The sequence below is a fragment of the Agelaius tricolor genome, unplaced genomic scaffold (genome assembly GCF_023055355.1).
Source record: "Agelaius tricolor isolate 1412-34295 unplaced genomic scaffold, bAgeTri1.0.p SCAF_19, whole genome shotgun sequence".
Lineage (NCBI taxonomy): Eukaryota > Metazoa > Chordata > Aves > Passeriformes > Icteridae > Agelaius > Agelaius tricolor.
This window is the reverse complement of record NW_027269279.1, coordinates 13593472-13610388: the sequence shown is the minus strand read 5'-3', so window position 1 is coordinate 13610388 and position 16917 is coordinate 13593472. Positions and strand designations below refer to the sequence as shown.

Genomic DNA, 16917 nt, shown 5'->3' with positions numbered 1-16917 from the left:
CACCAAGTGCCATGTCCAGGCTTTTTTTAAACACACCCAGAGATGGTGATTCTACCACCTCCCTGGGAAGGGCATTCCAGTACTTTATTATTCTTTTCTGAAAAATTTCTTCCTGATATCCAACCTGTACCTTCCCTGCTGTAGCTTGAGACTGTGTCCTCTGGTTCTGTCAGTGCTGCCTGGTGGGAGAGACCAACCCCACCTGTCCTCAGCCTCCCTTCAGGAAGGTGTAGAGAGCAATGAGGTCACCCCTGAGCCTCCTCTTCTCCAGGCTGAGCACCCCCAGCTCCCTCAGGGGTTCCTCACTCACAGGGTTTGTGTTCCCAGCCCCTCTCCAGCCTCGCTGCCCCCTCTGGATGTGCTCAGTGTCCCAAGGTCCTTCCCAAACTGAGGGCCCAGAGCTGGGCACAGCTCTCAGGGTGTGCCCTCAGCAGTGCTGAGCACAGGGGCAGAATGAGCTCCCTGCTCCTGCTGGCCTCACCATTCCTGACCCAGGCCAGGAGCCATTGGCCTTCTTGGCCCTCAGGGCACTGCAGGCTCATGTCCAGCTGCTGTCAACCAGCACCCCCAGGTCCTTTCTGCCTGAGCACTGTCCAGCCACACTGTCCCCAGGTTGTCCCTGGAGCTGCTGCTGTGGCTCTGTGGGGCTGCTGGATTCATGGTGGTTGGAAGCCACAGCCTTGGTGTTCTCTTTAGGTGGTTGTACTGAGGGGATGCTGCAAAAGTGGCCTGCACTGTTTGCAGCCAGGAATTGTGTGTTCATTTTAATCTGTTGGCCCAGAAGTAATTCTGCTTTTGGAGGAAAGAGAGCCCAGGTCCTGTGATACCTTATTTCCTGTGTTTGCTTACCTGCAAAAGTAATTAACTTCTGCTTTCTTCCTTTCTTCTACTCCATTCTGTATTTCAGTATTGCAGATGAGCAGTTTTCAGACTTGTTCTCAATTGTGTGCCAATGCAGTGCAGTCTTTTTTCCTTTGTCACTGGGGTATCCAGTTACCATATAACCCTCTGTCTCCTTTTCACAGGGAGCCTCTTATGCTGTAACATAAAAATAAGCTGATTTTGAACCCAGTTAGAGCAAAAGGATGATATTAGAAATTCTTTTTTTACCATTACATTGACCCCAGGTATCATGGTGTAGAAATAACAAAGCCTTCAGGAAAAGCTGCAGTTTACTGTGCAAATGTATTCTATTTTTCTGCAGGCCTTACCATGCCTTATTACTTTTAAATGATGAGAAGTCATTGCTTAATGAGCTCCCGTTGGACTGCTCTCCTGCCCTGGTGAGAGTAATTAAAACTACCTCTGCTGTGAAGAATTTGCAGCAACTGGCTCAAGATGCTGACTTGGCATTGCTGCAGGTATGGGGAGCTGTCAGCAGCTGCTGAGAGCTTTTTAAATCACGAGGTGTTTTCTCCTGTGTGCCCCTGGGCTTGTGTGGGGCTGGAGCATGGCAGTTCCTGGTGTGAGCAGAGAGCAGGGAGAAGGTGCCAGCCCTGGAGCCTGGGGAGAGGCTGGAGAAACAAAGGGCAGGGGTGCAGGGACAGTGCTGGGCAGCCCTGCAGCCACATCCTGTCTCAGATGGGAGTCTCCATCCTGGGGGTCTCCAGTCCCCATCCCAGGGCTCTCTGGTCCCCATTCCCAGGGCTCTCTGGTCCCCATCCCCAGGTGTCTCTGGTGTCTATTCCCAGGTGTCTCGGGTCCCCATCCCCAGGTGTCTCTGGTCCCCATCCCAGGGGTGTCTGGTCCCCATCCCCGGGGTTTCTGGTCCCCATCCTGGGGGTCTCCAGTCCCTATCCCAGGTGTCTCTGGTCCCCATCCCAGGGGTGTCTGGTCCCCATTCCCAGGTGTCTCTGGTCCCCATCCCAGGTGTCTCTGGTCCCCATCCCCAGGGCTCTCTGGTCCCCATTCCCAGGTGTCTCTGGTCCCCATCCTGGGGCTCTCCAGTCCCCATCCCAGGGCTCTCCAGTCCCCATCCCAGGGCTCTCTGGTCCCCATCCCAGGGGTCTCTGGTCCCCATCCTGGGGCTCTCTAGTCCCCATCCCAGGGGTGTCTGGTCCCCATCCCAGGGCTCTCTGGTCCTCACCACTGCTCAGGAGAAGTCCATTAAAACAGGCTGATGAAAAACTTCTCTTCAAATTGTGAGCACCTCATTGTGAGGGCTGCCTCCCACAGCCTCTCTGGTCCAGCACCTGACCAGCATCACAGTGAAACCTTTCCCCTGATCTAAGGGGAATTTCCCATTCTTCTCCTTATTTGTGTTGCCTCAGGACCTGTCCCTGTGTCCCTCTGAGGACAGTGGCTCTGTCTGCTCTGTGTCTCCTGTTTGGTAGTTAAAACCAGAGCAGGTTGTACTCCTGACTGACACCACAGTGGCCTCTCTTGGTCCTGTTCAGTGATGTCTACATGCAAATGAAGCACCCAAAATGCAGGTACAGGTTTACAGCTGCTGTGGCCAAATACCCCTGGAGCTGCCAAGATCTTTTCTACCAAAGGCTTGTGAATGCCTGTACAAACCTTCCCATCCATTTCCCTTAGTCCATTAGTGCACAGACTTGGCAGTCATGGGAAGAAGATTTATTTTAGGCTTGGGCACAGATTTGGAGCCAGTCTCCCCAAGCCAGCAGCTCTTTCCAAATGCCCTTCCAGTAGTGACAACCAGCTCTCAAATCTGAACTGCTGAAGGTGATGTGATGAGCCCTTGGAAAGGGAAGTTTGTGCCAGTGGAGGGATGAGACTCTGGCTCTCACATGAGTTGTGAGGCCACTGAGAGACCCCTGTGGACGACTGTGATCATTTGGGATGATTACATGAGATGATCCCAGTGAGGGAAGGGCTGCTCCAGGCTCCTAAGGGTCGATCCAGACCCAGGGACACAACCTGTGCTCTGTGTGACAGGGGAAACACAGCTCATCATCACATGTTCTCCTGGTCATAGGGCAGGGCCTTCTCCTGTTCCAAGGGAAAGGTCCTGCTTTGTAATAAAACTCCAGGTCTGCCTGCAGTGCTCTGTGGTGTTACTTGGCTGTGGGATGAACTCTGGAAATTCCCTACTGCTTCTGTAGTTTTGTTCTCCACAAAAAAGCACAGTTAAATGCATCTAATGATACAGGCTGGATTTTATGTCTTGTAGACACTATTTATGTGGCTTTTCCAGAGCCATTAGCAACCACTGACTTGTTTAACACATTAAAATACTTTATGTAGCTCATTACTGAAATACCTCTGTGCAGTAAAAAGGCAGTGTTGGTTTCCTTTATGTTTTTGTCATAGTAGGAGCTGATTCTTTTGTTTTATTTTTCATGTATAACAATGCATTTTGTGCATAAAGAGAAATAGTTTTTGGGGGGCATGAAAATAAACTTAACTTGTATTGATACAGTTTGGAGGAATTCCTTTGAGGCAGGAAATACTAAGTTGCTTAGAAATGTGAAGCGAATCTCTGGAAATTCATAACCTTGTCAAATGCTTTTTGATCTGCCACATGTTATAGTAAACCATGAATTTATTCTGAAGGCTGGGTGAAAGGATGGAACATTTTTCTTTCATTTCAACTCAAATGAGACTTTTTTTGTTGTATGCAACACTTGCTGAGAGTTTGTATATTGATTTTGCTCCCCTAATTTTTCCCTGTTTTCTCCATACAGGTTTTCCAGCTTGCAGCACATCTTGTTTACTGGGGCAAAGCAATTATTATTTATCCTCTTTGTGAAAACAATGTCTACATGCTTTCTCCAAATGCCAGTGTCTGCCTGTAAGTAGAAGGAAAATGTGTTGGTGGCAGCCCAGGGCTGAGGAGTGCAGATGCACTTTCCTTCCCTGACTGATACAGAGTGGGATCTTTCTTCATGAATTGGTTGACACTGTGCAACACAAACCATTACATGAGCCTGGACTTGCACAGCCAGTGTGGGCAGGGAGGAGCAGCAGAGCAGATCAATATTCCTCTGTGGTGCTGAGGGCCCTGGAAGCAATATTTACCCTGTGGAGCTGCTGTCAGTATTTTTAGTAGTCCTGCTCACTGAATGTCCAATATGGGAACACTTACAAACCAAAAAACTTTATGATTAAGTTAAAGGAGTGGTTTATAGGGCTCTCTGACGTGAATCAAAAGTAGGAAAAGTTGCCATTGTGTTGTTTCACATGTTGCCATTCCATGCTGTGTGCCTTGTCACAGACAGAAGGCACCATGGCCATTTGGAGAGAGGCAGAGCCACTGCAAGGAAGATGTGGAGGCAGGGGTGGGTATTTTTGCTCTGCTGAAGATTGGCAACCCTTCCTCTGTTGGATTTTGAGATGCTTTTAGACTCTGTGTTGGAACTCAGTTATAGGAAAATAGTTTTAAATCAAAACTTTGGTGATGGAAGTATAAAAATAGGGCTGGAAGGGACCTTGAGGTCATTCAGCAACAACTGTGCCTGTGTCAAATATGGCAGTGCTGTTCCTGAAGACCTTTGGAGATGGAAATGCTAAGACAGACAGCTTTCCTGATATTTAACTTGTCTATCCTTCACTTCAGTCATATTTCTTGACCTGTCAGCACAGGGAGGGGGCACAGCCACATCTGCAGCTGCAGTTGGCACATTCAGAGGTCGAGTGTGTATCCTGCCCAGCCCTGCCCAAGCTCTGTCCCTTTCACCAGAGGCTGCACAGGTCTGGAATTTTATCCCTTTCATTTTTCTCCTCTGGATTCCCTTCATGCCTTGAATGAAAGGCTGAGGTGAAAGTGCATGAGCTCCTGGATGCCTTCTGCAGGACACAACATGCCATCAGCTATGCTTGGGGTTTTCTGGATCACAGGCAATATTACACTGGGGAATTGGCACTTCTGCAGTGCTCAGTAGGATCCCAGTTACCCTGACAGCACTGCAGAGCTGATCTGTGCCTTTGCCTCTCTGCTGCAGGTACTCTCCCCTGGCAGATGCCTTCTCCTGTCAGTTCCGGGGTCACAACCTGCCCTCCATGCTGGCCAAGTTCTCCCTCCCGGTGTCCCTGGCCGAGTTCAAGAACCCGCTGGCACCACCCATGCAAGAGGTGAGCTGGGCACTGAGCTGGGGACTGCCCTGGGCACTGCTGGGCACTGCTGGGCACTGCCCTGGGCACTGCTGGGCACTGCCCTGGGCACTGCTGGGCACTGCCCTGGGCTCCTTGGGCACTGCTGGGCACTGCCCTGGGCTCCTTGGGCACTGCTGGGCACTGCCCTGGACTCCTTGTTCTGCTGCTCCTGGAGCACTGCTGGGCACTGCCCTGGGCTCCTTGGGCACTGCTGGGCACTACTGGGCACTGCTGGGCACTGCCCTGGGCTCCTTGGGCACTGCTGGGCACTGCCCTGGGCTCCTTGTTCTGCTGCTCCTGGAGCACTGCTGGGCACTGCCCTGGGCTCCTTGGGCACTGCTGGGCACTACTGGGCACTGCCCTGAGCTCCTTGGGCACTGCTGGGCACTGCCCTGGGCTCCTTGTTCTGCTGCTCCTGGAGCACTGCTGGGCACTGCCCTGGGCTCCTTGGGCACTGCTGGGCACTGCCCAGGGCTCCTTGTTCTGCTGCCCACAGGAATGGTGTTGCTCCTGGAGCACTGGCTCAGGAACCTGCTGTTGCACATTTACAAGTTCCCAGTTACTGTGTTTCCAGCTTTATGATTTGTTGTTTCATGTCCTGGTGCCAAAAAGCTGTGGGGATGTTCAAGGTGAGAGGATGCTCTGTGCTGGAAAAGCACAGTCCTAAAAGAAATATTAGAATGCTTCTTTTCATGGTGTGATAACTGAAACCCCATTTGGTCTGTCCCAAGCTGTTACCAGTTGGTAGGGCTGAATTAAGTTTGTGGATTCCTCACAATCACATTTGATTTCATTCTATTCCATCTGCTCCAAGCTCACAATCTGTTTTTAAAAGCAATCTGTCTGTTCACTTGGTTTTGCTGTAAAAGTGGAATTGTTAAAAGGCTTTTGGAGGAAGTAGGCTCAGCATGGGGTCAGCAGAAGTCCATGTGTCACTGCATTAGCTTCTGAGAGTAGAGAACTGTGTTAATAAAATATGGATTTGGGATTTGTGAGCTGTTTTGCTTGTGCATCGATCATGGCTTGTGGCGTTTCTGGGAACTGGTGGAACACAGGAAGGAGCTCAATAATGTGAGGTCTCCTGGCTGACTCTGCTCTGTTCCCAGATGGAGGAGCCTGGACTGAGGCTGTGCCTCAGTGTGGCAGAGGAAGCACAGGCAGAGTTCTTTGGCTGCCTTCTCCTGGTGTTTGTTGCTGGCCTTCAGACTTGGGTGCCCTGGTGGCTCCATGGCTTTAGCCCCTGCTCAGATATAGAGATTATCATCACCTGTGCACTCCAGCACAGCTGGGAGGGAAGAATTGGCTGTAATTACAGGTTCACAGAGATGATGATCAGAGATAAAAATAAGTAATGATGTAAGTCTAATTCCAGTAGCATGTACTGGTCAGCTGCAACCTTGGGAGGCAGGGGAAGAGCAGGACTCCACTCTAGTTACAGACAAATAAGTATCCTGAAAATTGAAGCTGAAGTCATAGCATTAATTTTATTATAGCTGCAGTAGCTTCAGGAGACATTCTCAGTAATCCTTTTAAAATTAATTACTTGCCTTAATACTCCTTCAATAGTTCTGGTTGTTCTCAGACGCCCTACTTTTGTTTAAAATATATAAATAAGTGTCTGTCACTTACTGCTGCAGTTATGCCTTGAAACAAGGGTGCAGTAAATGCTTACCAGAGCTGATGGAGTGCTCAAGTGTTTTTTAGAGTGTGTACCTTCCCCCTGCTGCTCACCTGTGTGTGTGGGGTCCTAAGGATCACCAGCACAGCTTTCATCCTCCTTTCAGCCTTATTGGAAGGGTGGAGGATGATGCAGGGAAAAGTTGTGGCTTTTTGATAAAGCAAAGTGTAACAGTTCTTAGGGAAGTTTAGATTAGAGCGAGTTTTTATGTATTTTTGTATCAGTACATTTTCTTCTACTCTGATTTACCTATGTAGGACTTCTTGTGTTATTTTTTCATTTTTTAGTCTTTTAAGAGACGTGACTCCAATCCTTGCCCTGAAGTGCTCAGGCTCCAGTTGTAATTACAAAAGATCTAATCAATACAGCAATTAATCTAATGAAATGTGGGTGGGTTTTTGTTCCACCGTGCTGTGATAAAAGATGTTGTACTCTGAACTGTAAATATTGTCAAAATGTACTCGCTTTGCCTTTGAAAAAAAATAGCAAAGGTGGGACTTCCCTCTGTAGTTTTGTTCTTTGTGTGTACAGGAGGGGATGTGAGGTTTTTTAGCTTTAAAGATTTCCAGTGGTTTTCTGTTATCTCATGCTTTTCATCAGGCTGAGGGCACTGTTTGTGCTCCTGAAGGTCACTGTGCTGGGGGGCAGTGCTGTGGCAGGGGGTGAACCTCAGAAACTGCTGTGGCCTCGTGGCATCCATGGCATCCATCCCATTTGATTCTTCTCTTAAGCATGGGATTGGCTCCCTGCTTTTGGCATGTGCTTCTGGATGGGTAAAGAATACAGAAGGCATTAATAAAGCCCTCCATAGGAAATAGGAGAGCTCTCAGAGCCCTTCCTGTTTTTATACAAAAATATTGCTTGATTTGAAAGGGGACAAAGTTATTTTTGTTCAATTACCATTACATGAGTGGAATTCCTCTCTTCCTTTGGGTAGATGAAAAAAAGTGACACTCATTTTTCTACTTGGTGTGCTGTGGTATTTTTGGGCTGGTAGGAGATGTGAACAACCTGATCAAGGACAGGGCTGCCTTGGGAGTGCATGGCTGTGTTCTGCTGTTGCTGTCTGCCTGTCAGGTAGGTGGGAGGTGTCAGGTGAGAGGTGTGTGCCAGGCCTGCCAGTGCTCTCAGTGTGCCCTGTGCCACAGACTGGAAGTCTTGGTTGTGTCATCTTGATCTCTTTTCTTGCCTGAGGTGAGGAGCAGTTATTGCAGTGGAACCCAGGTCAGTGTGCACCTGTTAGTTGAGGTTTTGGTATCCTTGCAGTGCTCCCTGCTGCTTCCCTTTCTCTGTGTTTCCCTTGGATTCCCTGGGACAGCAGCAGGGTGAGGATGAGCCCATGCCTCCAGCTCAGCTGACCTCAAGAGATCTCGGTGCTGTTGAGCTGAGGCCCTGCTTTTCCTTCCCCCTCCCAGGTGTGTGCACATGTGAGCCTTCCTCCCTTCCCTCTTCCCTTTCCTAGAGCTCTGGCCTCTGTTCATTTAACCTGTTCCAGCTGCAGAAGGGTTCTGCCAGGTGAGCAGGTGGAATTCACCTGGGCACATCCAGTGAGCTGCAGGGCTGGCACAGAGGGAGGGAGGTGATTTCTGCAGAGCTTGTGCAGCTGGGGGGTGAGGGAAGCAGAAGCTGTTCTCCTCATTTCACAGGGAGTTGTCCCTTAGCTCCATTGTGACTTTGTCACCAGGCCTTGCTGCAGTGCCTGGGTTTGTCCTGGATCTCACCAGGGTGCAGCCACAGGGTGGGGAGATGTGTGAGCTCACACCAAAGGGAACTCACCTTGCCTTGTGGTGTTTTTGCTGGAAGAGGAGCACTTTGCATCTCCCCTGCCCTGAGCCCAAAGAAGCTGTCCTTGTTCTGCTGCCTGTGGCTGTGGGCTCGTGCCCCTGTGCTCTCCTCCTCCTGTGAGTGTCACAGCCTTGCTGTGAGTGCAGGGCACGCTGGGCTGCAGCTCTGGGGCTGCTCACTGGGCTCTGCACCCCTTCCAAACCTCCTGGGAAAGCACAGGAGCACCTGGTGACCCAAAGCCTTCAGGTCAGCACTGTTCACTGGCAGGATGTGTCCCAGGCACTGCTGCTGGTGCAGGGGGAGGCTTTGACCTGCTGTTCAGGATAAGGATTTCTTGATCCAGCATCAAATTTCTTTACCCAGCTACTGTGCACAAGGTGCTTTGCAAACCAAGAGTTAGGGATGATGATTGTGGCTTCCCCTCCTCTGCACTGTAACCTCAGCCAATTTATCTGCTTCAGAAGCTGTAACACCTCTGTGCCCTGCCTTGAACAAACATGGACTAGCAGGAGGGATCTTCTCACCTGTAAGGAGTGTTCCCAGGTGAATTAGGCATCCCATTTCCTTCCTGCATCTCCTTTATCATAATGCACATTGTCATTATTGTTGTGGTTCTTTTATTCTCCCTTGATGGGATGTCGATAACTGCAGGAAAAAAAAACAAACCCAACAGATGGGAAAGCAAAGACAGCTGCTGCTGAACAAAATCTGTTTAACTTTTCACTTTTGTCTCAGTCAGTCTGGGAGTCAGGCACAGGGAGATGAGGCCTCTGCCTTGTGCTTGCTGCAAACATGTCAAGCTTTGTGCAGGGCTGATGGAAAATGAGGTAGGAAAATGTGTCAGGGGATGGAGTGGGAGGGGAGCTGAGTTGCCTGCACACCCTGAATGGGCAGCTGTGTCTTCAGGGAGCCATGCTGCACGTGGGGCTGCTGTGCTGCAAGACATCAGGCAGCTTTTGTTGGCAGAAGTAGGGAAGTGGGATTCAGATGCATTTATGTTCAGTTGGACTGGGTATAAAAGCAGGGGTTTAGCACAGTAAGTTAAAAGAATATCTCATGCTAGGCCTGAATGGAGGGAATGGTTAAGCTGTTAACTAATGATTAAAATGGCAATATTAGACAGTAAATGTTTCATCCTGCATCAGGAGGAGTTTGCAGAGTCTGTTTCCTGTAAAACAGGGAGAAGTTTTCATAGCTTATGTGTTTTCCATGAAACAGCATGGTTTGAATGCTAAAGGAAGGTAATACATTTCAGCAAACATCCCTGCACCCCAGTGGCTTTGAAGGTGTCATCATGCTGAGCCAAGGCAGCCCTCAGTTCTCCAGTCAGACCTTGAAGAGGATTTGTATCAAATAACTGGATAATCCAGGCTGGAGAAAAGGGGCTTGTGTGCTTCAGTAGGCAAAACAAGCTGTATTTTCACTGTCTCCTCACATGGTGAGAAACAAACTGGGATTTAGTGCTTCTAGGCTGCTGTTTTCCCTTCCCTTTCCTGAACCTGTTGCTGCTCCCAGTTACCCATAATTTTTTAGGCCTGGGAAAGAAAACAGCCTTAAAAAATCCTTGCAGGAAATGTAACACATTTCTCAAGAGTTTTACAAATGGCCCCAGAGAATAAGGAATGCTGGATCTTGTTCCTCCAAGACTTGGGGCTGAGCTTTCCTCTGGCCATCCTGAAGTGCCCAGCTGGGCTGATGTGCAGTGCTGTGTTTTTGGAAGCCAGTGAGCACAGAGCAGGGCATTGTACCAGAGCCTTGCATGACAGCACCCTGGCACTGCTCTGGGAATGGCCTGGACTGCTCTGTGCCAGCAGGAACAGGCCAGATGTGGCTGCTGCAGCAGACAGGACCCCCTCTGAGCAGGCTGGAAAGAGGCAGCACGGGCAGACAGGAAGCATGAAAGGAACATGGATAAAATTTAGATTGAATTGGTAGTTAAATTAAGCAACAGAAAATGTTTCACTTTATATTTCCATCACAGTCCTGGTGTTTCAGCCAAAAAAGGCTGGCTCTGGATTCCTGCTGTGCCAGAGCATGACTGAGGCAAGCAGTCCTGGGATGAAGTACAGCCCTGCCTGGAAAGCTGCTCCCAGCCCACGTGGCTTCAGCAAGGAGCCCAGCTCTAAGGAAGTGCCCTGAGAGCAGGCACAGGGAGAACCCTGGCCCTGTGGGGAGGAGCAGCATTTCAGGCAGCACAGCACACATGGTGCAGAGAAACCTCTGCTCCTGCAGCCCTGGGTGAGCTCCATGGCAGCTTGGGAGCAGCAGATGGACAATGGATGGAAAGGCAGTGCTGGTGTCCAGAAACACAGACAGCAGAATGTGTGTGCAAAGCCTCTGCTAGAGCTGATCTGGGAAACACCTCTGCCTTTGGTAAGAAATGAGTCTAACCCTGGAGGAAGTGGGAATGGTGTGAGGCCCTTGCAGTGGTGGCACAAAGCTCATCACATGGGCAGGGGCCAGTGCACAATGCTGCAGCACTTGGGCTTTTGCTAGGACTGGGTTTTCAGAGGTACCAAATTCCTGCTGAAGTTTGGCTTGTACAGAAAAATGTCAGGGATCATCAGTCTCTGGTCTAGGGATGATTGCTCAAGTTTACCTCAGGATGGAAGAAGTTTCCTCTGGTTCTCAGGGTAGCCCCAGATCTCCAGCTCTCCTACCCAGAGATGGCACAAAGGTGTTTGGCAGGGGCTGTTTGCACAAGGTTGTGGCTGTAAAGCTGTAACACCACTGCTGCCTGGCTTCTTGTTCCACTGGGCCATAGCTGCTGGCTCAGGGTGGCTTTCCAGGTATTTCCATGAGGGTGTGGAGGTGATGGTGCATGTGCAGGATGAGACTCTCCATGCACATGGAGCTGCAACAAAAGAAATTGGCCATTTTTGTAATTCATGGAACCACCAGAGTGCCCAGGGGAGGCTGGTCTGGGTCAGGCCCTACCCCCTGCTCTGTAGACAGGTAGAGCCTGTCTTCCTGTCTCCTTGGATTTTTCCAGGGTTGTTTTGTGCTCTGAAACGTGCAGACCTCTTTCATTTGCTAATCAGACATTGCTGCGTGCCAACAGGTTGGAAATTGAAGTAAAATAAATGAGCCATCTTTCCATCCAGACCTGCATCTGGAAGGAAGGATTTCAGCAACATAATTGCTGGAGTAAACCTCACTCTTCCAGGCTGGCTTCAGATGTTAGCAAAGCATTATGTCTTTGGTGTCTTTTGCCAACCTTCCTCTTCTGTAGATTTTCTGTTAAACATGTAAAGTTAATTATGGCTTTTCCAAAAAATAGATGTTTGAAGGCGATCCCAGATAAAAAGTTTTAAGATTAAAATCCACTGAGCCCCCAGAAGTGGTAACCTCTGAAAAGACAGGGTGTGGGTCTGTCTGCAAACAGAGAGGTTTCTTTTGTGATTTGAAAGCAGAGGAGGAACTGAGAATTACCAGATTTATGGAAAAAGGAAAATTATGTGGGCTGATGAACTTGGGTTTGGGGCTTTTATTGGGATTTGGCGGGGTACCCTGATGATTAATGCAGCAGGGAGAGCTTCCTTCTGAGCCTGAGCTCATGCTGCATGTGTTTGTCTCACCAAAACAGTGCTGGTTGCTATGAAATCCCCAAGCAGCCTTGTCAGGGATTGTGTTCTGAGCCCTTTGCTATGAGAGTTGCCTGCAGTGATATGAAAAGGCTTTTCATGCAGGAATCAACTCACAATGATGCATTTTGAAGGCTCCTCCCAGATTTCTGAAAGCAGACCCTCCAAACCCTTGTCCCTCTCTCTGCCCATGGTGCAGGTCTCCAGCAGGTGTTGGGCAATGTTTAATGCATCTCATTGCTTTTGAGTCTCTGCCTGCCTGGAAACCCAGGTGCCTTTATTAGCTTGGCCTGTGTAGCAGAGGGAGGTGAAATGAGGGATGGTGACTCTGCATGGAGAGGGGACTCCTGGCAGCTCAGGCTGCTGTCCCCTGCCAGGGCTTGTGCTGCTGCTGCTGTTTCTGTACTGCCCAGCCCTGTCAGGCTCTGATCTCCAGAGCTCTCCCATGGCTAATCAGCAGTTTCCCACCTGACAGCAAAGGGCTCCTGGCCACATCCCCTGGTTGCTTCAGCTCTGCCCCATCACCCTGCCCTCTCTCTGGCTCTCTAGAGGAGCCTGCACTTCAGTCTGACCATGTGGGATTAACCCTTTGGTGATTTACTTTAGTGGCCCTTGTGCAGAACCAGGTCTGGAGCTGAGGGGGGGGCAGGGCAGGCTCCTTCAGGCTGTGCTGGTCAGTGCTGCATAAAGATGTGGATCATGAAAGGCTCCACTGCAGCCTAAGCACCCACAGAGGCTCTGGGTGTGAGGAAGTTTTGTGTCTGGAAAAGAGATAAAATAAACTCGGCGTGGGGCTAGAAGCATTTTCCACGTGACTCCTTACTCACCGAGTGTACCCTCTGTGTGTTGTTCTCCTCCTGTATCTCATTTCCCAGGTGTTTAACCCCTTGTTTGTCTCCCTGCAGACCCAGCTGATCCAGATGGTGATCTGGATGCTGCAGCACCGGCTCCTGATCCAGCTGCACACCTACGTGTGCCTGATGGTGCCCCCGCAGGAGGAGGAGCTCCGAGCCCAGGACGAGGACGTGCCCTTCACTGCCAGGGTTGGGGGACGGAGTTTGAGCACCCCCAATGCTCTCAGCTTTGGCTCCCCAAGTATGAGCACACTTTGCTCTGCTCTTCAGACTGCACCTCACTCCTAGAGCTTCCCTTAGTGCTGCTGAGGCCATCAAGCCTTGGTAGTGAGAATCTCCTCTTGCTGCAGTACTTGCTAATTAGGTCCAGCCTTTCCTAAATTTAGAGCTGGGCACTGGTGAAAGTTCTAGGGGCTATTGGCTTCTTTTTAGAAAGAAGTAATGCTTTGTAATTTGTCAAATTCTCAGCTAATGTAAAAGATTTTTATGAGAGGTACTTCTTTGTTTTTAAAAGTAACTTTGTCCTCCCTTGCTGCACTCAGAATTATCCCCTGTGTTCCTCTGGCAGATTTTGGTTTTCAGGCCAGAAAGAAAATGAGAGAATTTGTTCAAGCAGCATTGGTTTCTGTGGGCTGTAGAGCCATTAGAGCCACCTGAGGAGACACAGAGCTGGCTTTGTTCTCACACATGATTGATTTCTGTTTGTATCCCCTCATTTCTTTAATCTCCCCAGTGCCAGTTTTTCAGGGTGATTCCAGGAAAGCATTCTTTCAAGAGGATGAGTCAGATTTAATGCTGAAATCACCAAACTTTCCTGCTTGGGCTGTTCTGAGCAGCCTTCTCAGAACACCACTGGGCTTGGATATGGGGAGAGATGCTCTGTACAACTTTGAGCTTTACAGGAGTCATGAATTAGGGCAGAAATCTTGGAAAGTGAGTCAGATGAGTCTGTGATCTGCTTTTTCTGGCTGCCTCACAAGAGGATATTGCTTCTTGGCCTTTCTGCCTGCTCCCACCTTCTGTGCTGTTAGGCTTTTCATGTTACCACTTCACGGTATTCCAGCACAGCTGTCTGGGAATTCTCTTTTCAAATGTTTTTTATGGACTGTTTATGGTCTCCAGAAATACAGTTTTCCACACAAATTGATGACTCTGTTGAAACATTTGAATTTCCCATTGAGAAAATCGCTGTGTTGTCATATGACTAATTGCAGATTCATGGAGCACTTGGAGAGCCACTTTCTCCTGCTCTCCAGAGAAGAGGGATTAGTTGGAAAGGCTGCACAGAAACAGCCTGAATTGATAAACTTTGCATCCTTATGCTGAGGAATACAAAAATTTCATGTGTATGTGTGTCTCTCTCTTGTCCTGATAGCCAGCAGTGATGACATGACTCTGACAAGCCCTAGCATGGATAACTCCAGTGCTGAGCTGATACCTGGTGGGGACTCACCCCTAAATAAGAGGATGACAGAGAATCTCCTGGCAAGCCTGTTGGAGCACGAGAGGGAAGCCATCCTGAATGTCCCAGCTGCCCAGAATCCAGAGGATCTCCGCATGTTTGCAAGGTCAGCAGGGCAGGATGCAACCATTGTTCCTTATCCTCCTGCTTTATGGAAGGATTGGTGTGGAGTCTGAGCAAATCCTGTTAGCCTGGGCATTTGGAGGAGAAATTCTTTGGGGTTTGCTCCTGGATTTCATCTGTAATACAAACTAATATTGGTGGCACAAGAACACCTGGTAACAAAAGAGTCCTGGGTGTGTGAGGGAGCATCAGGGAGTAGGGCTGGACTTCACTGTCCACACATGGCAGGCACAAAACTGCACAGCCTAGAACACCCATCTCAGCAGGCAAGGCAGAGACCCAGGGATGCTGATGCTGCCATTTTGTGTCCATTGGTATTTCCAAGCCAGTTCTCCTTAATTTTATGGTTTGTAAACTCCATGGAAACATGAGACACAGAGCCAGCCTGAATACTTTTCCAGAGTGTCCCAAGGTGTGTTTAGCAGTGATGAGAGCTCACTGCTTAGCTTAGCTAAGCTAAAGGCATTAGGATGTGTGATCAGTAGCACACATTTTGTTGTTACACATTTGCACTCAACAAAACCAGGCACTGTGTGTTTCTGCACGTGGTAAAAGCAGAATGACTTCCTAAGCAGCCATCTGGGAAGCAGGGAGGGGGGGGAAATACTTTTTCTTCCAAAGGATTTCAAAACTCAGTGGCATCACTGGAATGCAACTTCCACCATTTTCATACTTGTGGGGCAGAAAACCACCTGAGGCAAGGACTGCAGCTGTTCTGTATTTTGGATTCAGTTGGTGATACCCTGAAAACCTGGTTCTTGCCCTAGGATGGATACAGGGAGGTAGTCCAGGGAAATTGTAATAGCAGGAAGATGCTTTCCTTGTCTATGGCAGAGTACAGCTGTGGGACTTTGACAGAGCTCTCAAACCTTGTGGGTAGTTACTGCTCTCTGAATTATTTGTGTCCTTCATCTTCTGCAACTCTTCAGAGAATATGCTCTGACTGGGAGGCAACATTGGCCACTTGAGAACTGTGAAGTGTTTTTCTCTTTATTACCAGCAAAGTCATTACAAAACCACTGAGGAAGCAAAGTAACAACAAAATCATATTTAATATCTTAAGACAGAATTTTTGGGGGACTCCTTGGACCAGTTCAGGGGCGATGCAGATTCTTATGCCTGTTATCCTAGTGAGAGGAAAGGATGTGGTGATTGCTCCCCTCTCATACCCTCAGCTGGGTAAAAGAGCCATTTTGGAAGCTTGGGAATTGCAGATGCAAGAAATGACTGATTTGATTTCTTTGTGAAACCAGCTGAGTGATGTTTGTTGTGCAGTTTGCTGCTGCCCCAGGTTCTTTTGCAAATCCCCAGGCCTTACCAGGTCAGAATTTCTAGTCTACTACAGATTGAATTGACAAGAGCAGAGTGCTCTGAGGCAAGATTGAGGGACAAACAGATTAAACAGTAAATAAACAATAAACAGATGGGTCCTGTGGGCAGATGCTGCAGTGCACATGTAGGAATGTTCATGCCAGACCCTCTTGGTTTTACACACCACAACTTGTAGGTGTATTTTCCTCTGTTTTTGTGTCATAACCATCAGAGATGAGTGAGTAAATCTGTTGCTCTCAATGAAAGAGAAAAAGCCATGGTGAAGCTGCCTGCAGGAGCTGATCTCCCTCATTACCCTCATGCAGGTACTGCTCCAGCCCTGCCAGCAGCTCTGCTCCCACAGCTGCCTCCAGAGCAAAGTGCTGGAAATGCACAGCTGGTGCCCCAAATATCCTGTGGTGTTTGCCCTTCCCAGGATGCTGTGTGTGCACACAGAGGGATGGGCTATTTCCAGCACAGCAATAAAGCTCAGCCTGGCACATTTGCCTGTGCTGGTGCCTCTGAGTGCCTGTCCCTTGTTACACAGACAGCCCAGAGTGCTGGTGCCTGGCCAGGGCCCTGCATAGCCCATGTTTGAAGGCAGAAGCCTTAAGGGGAAATAAGGAATTACTAAAGCTTGGCTCCAGCATTGGCTGTATTAACCCTCCTAACATGGAATGGGAATTTAAATACAAGTTCTTTCCTAAGCTGCAGTTACAGGAGGGCTGGCATGTCCATCCAGGAGAAGGAGACAAGTTCTTTTTGAGCTAGATCCTCAGTAATGCACACCAAGCCTTCCTCACTGCACATTAGCAGTGCTTTTGAAGGCTGGATAAGCTGGAGGCTTCACTCATGGCTTCTCTCCCAAGCCATGGGTGTGGAGCTGCTTTCAGGGTCCATTTGTTTTGCTCTGAGATTGGGGGGTGGGATCCTTCCCTCACTGAGGAATGCTCATGGGCAGCACTGAGCTCTGGACAATTCTGCTCTGGTTTCAAGCAGTGCTGTGGCAGGGATATCTCCTTGGCCAGAAACAAACTAATTCTATTTGAATTGCTAGTCTGAGAG

At 49.1% G+C, this 16917-nt stretch overlaps 1 protein-coding gene and 1 long non-coding RNA gene across 11 annotated transcripts in view; one reads left to right on the top strand and one right to left on the bottom strand.

Moving 5' to 3' along the window:
* NPRL3 (NPR3 like, GATOR1 complex subunit) overlaps nt 1-16917 on the top strand; it is a 43906-nt gene that overhangs the window by 23574 nt on the left and 3415 nt on the right. For 8 of the 10 annotated variants that reach the window (XM_071444355.1, XM_071444354.1, XM_071444353.1 and 5 more), the window contains 5 exons: nt 1205-1361; nt 3648-3754; nt 4905-5034; nt 13008-13197; nt 14332-14524. In XM_071444355.1, the coding sequence (XP_071300456.1) occupies nt 1205-1361; nt 3648-3754; nt 4905-5034; nt 13008-13197; nt 14332-14524 (777 nt within the window). Of the gene's footprint in view, nt 1-1204; nt 1362-3647; nt 3755-4904; nt 5035-5551; nt 5685-13007; nt 13198-14331; nt 14525-16917 lie in introns of those variants that run through there. The other 2 variants (XM_071444359.1, XM_071444357.1) reach the window with 2 other exon arrangements.
* On the bottom strand, nt 131-11540 carry LOC139598228 (uncharacterized). Its single transcript, XR_011681837.1, has 3 exons — nt 11118-11540; nt 9043-9163; nt 131-1038 (listed from the first exon to the last, which is right to left on the bottom strand). It is a non-coding gene; the product is annotated as an uncharacterized lncRNA (long non-coding RNA).